This window comes from Lissotriton helveticus, unplaced genomic scaffold, assembly GCF_964261635.1.
Source record: "Lissotriton helveticus unplaced genomic scaffold, aLisHel1.1 SCAFFOLD_559, whole genome shotgun sequence".
NCBI lineage: Eukaryota > Metazoa > Chordata > Amphibia > Caudata > Salamandridae > Lissotriton > Lissotriton helveticus.
The window spans coordinates 463,635-468,127 of NW_027612017.1; the positions used below are offsets into that span (position 1 = coordinate 463,635).

The window sequence follows — 4,493 nt, forward strand, 5'->3', positions numbered from 1 at the left end:
CCACCAAATGTCACAGGTATCAGTAACATTGGTGCCTGGAGAATGGATGTAGGCCCAAGGCCTTGCAGGCCTTTCCTGATACTGTGAAGGGTTGAAATAGACTTTATTGGGCATGAGAAGTGTTTTGCTTCAACACATCCAGCTAGGGGCGAAAAGCTGAAATCTTACCCTGCGCTGAGCTCCATAACCCTTGGTAGAAGGTGTGACTTCATCCCCTTGAAGCTGAACACCTCCAAATGTCACAAGTATCACAAACACTGGTGCCTGGAGGGTGGAAGTAGGCCCAAGGCCTTGCAGGCCTTTCCTGATACTGTGAAGGGTTGAAATAGACTTTATTGGGCATGAGAAGTGTTTTGCTTTAACACCTCCAGCCAGGGGGGGTAACCTGAATTCTTACCCTGCACTGAGCTCCATAACCCTGGGTAGAAAGTGTGACTTCTTCCCCTTGAAGCTTAACACCTCCAAATGTCACAGGTATCAGTAAAATTGGTGCCGTGAGACTGGAAGTAGGCCCAAGGCCTTGCAGGCCTTTCCTGAGACAGTGAAGGGGTGAAATAGACTTTATTGGGCATGTGGAGTGTTTTGCTTTAACACCTCCAGCCAGGGGAATAACCAGAAATCTTACCCTGTTCGGAGCTCCATTACCCTGGGTAGAAGGAGTGACTCTGTCCCCTTGAAGCTGCAGGCTTCCTAATGTCACAAGTATCACTAAAACAGGTGCCTGGAGGCTGGAAATGTGCCTACGGTCTTGCAGGCCTAGGTCTGATACTGTAAAGGGGTTAGATACAGTGTTGGAATAAAGAATTATTCTGTTTTCCCACCTCCAGCCAGGAGTGGAACCTGACATCTTACCCTGCGCGGAGCTCCATAGCCCAGGCTAGTAGGAGCAACTGTATCCCCTTTGAAGATTAACTCCGCCAAATGTTACAATTATCACTAAAAGAGGTGTATGGAGGCTGCAAACGGGCCCACAGCCTTGAGCTGATACTGTAACAGGGGGGAATCTCACATTGCGCGGAGCACCATAGCTCTGAGTAGAAATAGCCACTCTGTGCCTGGAGGCTAGAAATGGGCTTGGGAGACTGATGTCTGATAATGTAAAGGGGTTTTTGAATGACGTTTTGTATTTCTCCACCTCCAGCCAAGGGGTAAATCCTGAAATATAACCCTAATCGGAGCTCCATAGCCCTCTGTAGAAAAAGTGACTTAGTCCCCTTGAACCTTAATAAAATGTGATAAATGTTAACAGTTTTAAACGGGTGCCTGGAGACTAAAAATGGAACAGAGACACTTTTTCAGATCCCATACTGCGAGGGACTTATTGTAATTAATTTGTGATATATATATATATATATATATATATATATACAATTATTATTTTTCTTTTTTTGGCCCTCCTTCAGCTTAGGGGTTAAACCAGGAATTGTACCCGGATTGGAGCTCCACAGCCCCGGGTAGAAAAAGTGACTTTGTCCCCTTGAACCTAAGGAGTTAGTAAAAAAAAAAAAAGAAATGTGTGTGTGTTTATTTTTTATTTTTTTGCCGACCTCCAGCTAAGGGGGGAAACCGGAAATTTTACCCGAATCGGAGCTCCATAGCCCCGGGAAGAAAAAGGGACTGTGTCCCCTTGAACATAAGGAGTTAGTAAAAAAAAATAAAAGAAATGTGTGTGTTTATTTTTTTTTTTTTTTTTGCCGACCTCCAGCTAAGGGGGGAAAACTGAGATTTTACCCGAATCGGAGCTCCATAGCCCCGGGAAGAAAAAGTGACTTTGTCCCCTTGAACCTAAGGAGTTAGTAAAAAAAAAAAAAAAAAAGAAGTGTGTGTGTGTGTGTGTGTGTTTATTTTTTTTTGCCGACCTCCAGCTAAGGGGGGAAACCGGACATTTTACCCGAATCGGAGCTCCATAGCCCCGGGAAGAAAAAGTGACTTTGTCCCCTTGAACCTAAGGAGTTTGTTAAAAAAAAAAAAGAAATGCGTGTATGTTTTTTTTTTTTAAGTTTTTTTTTTTCCGACCTCCACCTACGGGGGGGAACCTGAAATTGTACCCGAATCTGAGCTCCCCAGCCCCGGGTAGAATTAGTGCCATCGTCCCCTTGAACCAAAATGCCCACACAAAAAAAATAAAAATACTGAAACGGGGGCTTAAAGGCCCACAGGGACCCCTAAAGGGACATGGCGGTTCACCACAAAAATTAGGATCCCACACCCGCTTCCTTGGGCCTGCATGGGAACCCTATTTTATCGACTATTAAGCCCCCCACGTAGTGGGGGCTTACAGCTCCTGGGTGGAGAACAAAGTCGGAGTTAGCGCGGCCAATCCGCCGCCCGGCCATCTGGTCGCCGCAGCTCACTGGGCCATCTGGTCGACCCACAGAGGGGCGACCAGATGGCCCAGTGAGCTGCGGCGACCAGATGGCCGGGCGGCGGAACGGCCGCGCTATCTCCAACTTTGTTTCCCAGCCAGGCGCTGTAAGCCCCCACTACGTGGGGGGCTTAATAGTCGGTGAACTGCGTGACTCGTGGGGCCCTGTGCCGGGCTAAACCCGCCTTAGGTCCCCATGCAAGGGCTCCATGATGGCGGGCACCTGGGCCGGTCTAAACACCCCCCTTAGAACTGCGTGACTCGTGGGGCCCTGTGCCGGGCTAAACCCGCCTTAGGTCCCCATGCAAGGGCTCCATGATGGCGGGCACCTGGGCCGGTCTAAACACCCCCCTTAGAACTGCGTGACTCGTGGGGCCCTGTGCCGGGCTAAACCCGCCTTAGGTCCCCATGCAAGGGCTCCATGATGGCGGGCACCTGCTCCGGGCTAAACCCACCGTAGGTCCCCAGGCAAGGGCTCCATGATGGCGGGCCCCTGGTCCGGGCTAAACCCACCGTAGGCCCCCAGGCAAGGGCTCCATGATGGCGGGCCCCTGGTCGGGGCTAAACCCACCGTAGGTCCCCAGACAAGGGCTCCATGATGGCGGGCAGCCGGGCCGGGCTAAACCCACCGTAGGTCCCCAGGCAAGGGCTCCACGGTGGCGGGCCCCTGGGCCGGGCTGAACCCACCTTTGGTCCCTAGTTTAGAGCTCCATGGTGGCGGGCCCGTGGGACGGGGTAAACCCGCCTTCCCGGCCGTGCCTTCCAGAGCAGAGTGGCTGCGGAGCAACTCCCCGGGTTCCCCCCTCCTCCCCTCCCGAGCGAGTGTGGGCCTAGATAGCAGCCCTGCGCTGCGGCGATAATAGTTCATAGACACAGCTCTCACACGACATGGTGGTCGGCTCTTAAAAGAGCCTTTGGGTTGTTTTTTTTTTCCTTTTTTTCCGTGGTTTAACCGCCGAATCCGTAGAGAGTGCGGCCCTGGCGCTTCAGGGCATAGACCACATCCATGGCGGTGACGGTCTTCCTCTTGGCGTGCTCGGTGTAGGTGACGGCGTCCCGGATCACGTTCTCCAGGAAAACCTTGAGCACCCCGCGGGTCTCCTCGTAGATGAGGCCGGAGATGCGCTTGACTCCGCCACGGCGCGCCAGGCGGCGAATGGCCGGCTTGGTGATGCCCTGGATGTTGTCCCGGAGCACCTTGCGGTGTCTCTTGGCGCCGCCTTTGCCGAGCCCCTTCCCTCCTTTGCCGCGTCCAGACATGTTCTCTTCTCGGTGCTGGGAGCAGAAATGAAGAGGAAAACCAGCACCGGCTGCTTTCTATGGAGGCTCAGCGGACCTGCGCGGGAGCTCCAAGCGCCCACGTGACGCCCTGTGAGGCGGGAGAGCTCGGACCCGGCCCGCCTTCTGCAGGAAGCGGGGGCTGGAGCGGCCGTTGCCTTCTGAAAAAGAGCGGGCTCCCAGCCCGCCTTTGTCATGGGCTGGCTCAGCAGCTGCCGCTGCCGGTGCACAGATCACAGTCAAACACACGCAAGCACCTCCCTTCCCGGCCTCCCCTTGTGACCGCGGGCCACCCATCCCCTGCGTTCGGAGCCCCCTGTCCAATATAAGCAGAAGGCTCTGTATGTTTTAATGGAGCCACACACGTTAGCGGCCTCACCGGCACCACCCCGCTGCGTTTGGCCGCCTGCAACCTCGTAGCACTGCCCACATCCCGCGCCCGGCTGGGGCAAGCCTGCAAAATGTGTCCCCCAAAAATGAAAAGAAAAAAATATATATGTATATATTGTTTGAAAAAGAGCGCGCTCCCAGCCCGCCTCTGTCAGGGGCTCCCGATGGGGGGCTCAGCAGCTGCCGCCGGTGCACTGATCAGTCAAACACGCACACTCCTACCTTCCAGCCCCCCCCCCCCCCCCCACTTGTCACCGCGGCCTGCCTAACCCTCGCGTTCGGTGCCCGCTCGGCTTGGCTCAGCAGCTGCCGCCGGTGCACTGATCAGTCAAACACACACACTCCTCCCTTCCAGGCCCCCACTTGTCACCGCGGCCCGCCTAACCCTCGCGTTCGGTGCCCGCTCGGCTGGGGCACGTCTGCAAAACGTGTCCCTGAAAATTAAAAATTATATATGTAT

The 4,493-nt window shown here is 54.2% G+C and overlaps 1 protein-coding gene across 1 annotated transcript; it reads right to left on the reverse strand.

The window, feature by feature from the left end:
- Nucleotides 1–2,915: 2,915 nt before the first annotated feature.
- LOC144807546 (histone H4) lies at nucleotides 2,916–4,174 on the reverse strand. The gene has a single exon (XM_078673182.1). The coding sequence runs from the start codon at nucleotides 3,623–3,625 to the stop codon at nucleotides 3,314–3,316; it is 312 nt and encodes a 103-aa protein (XP_078529308.1). The 5' UTR covers nucleotides 3,626–4,174; the 3' UTR covers nucleotides 2,916–3,313.
- Nucleotides 4,175–4,493: the final 319 nt, after the last annotated feature.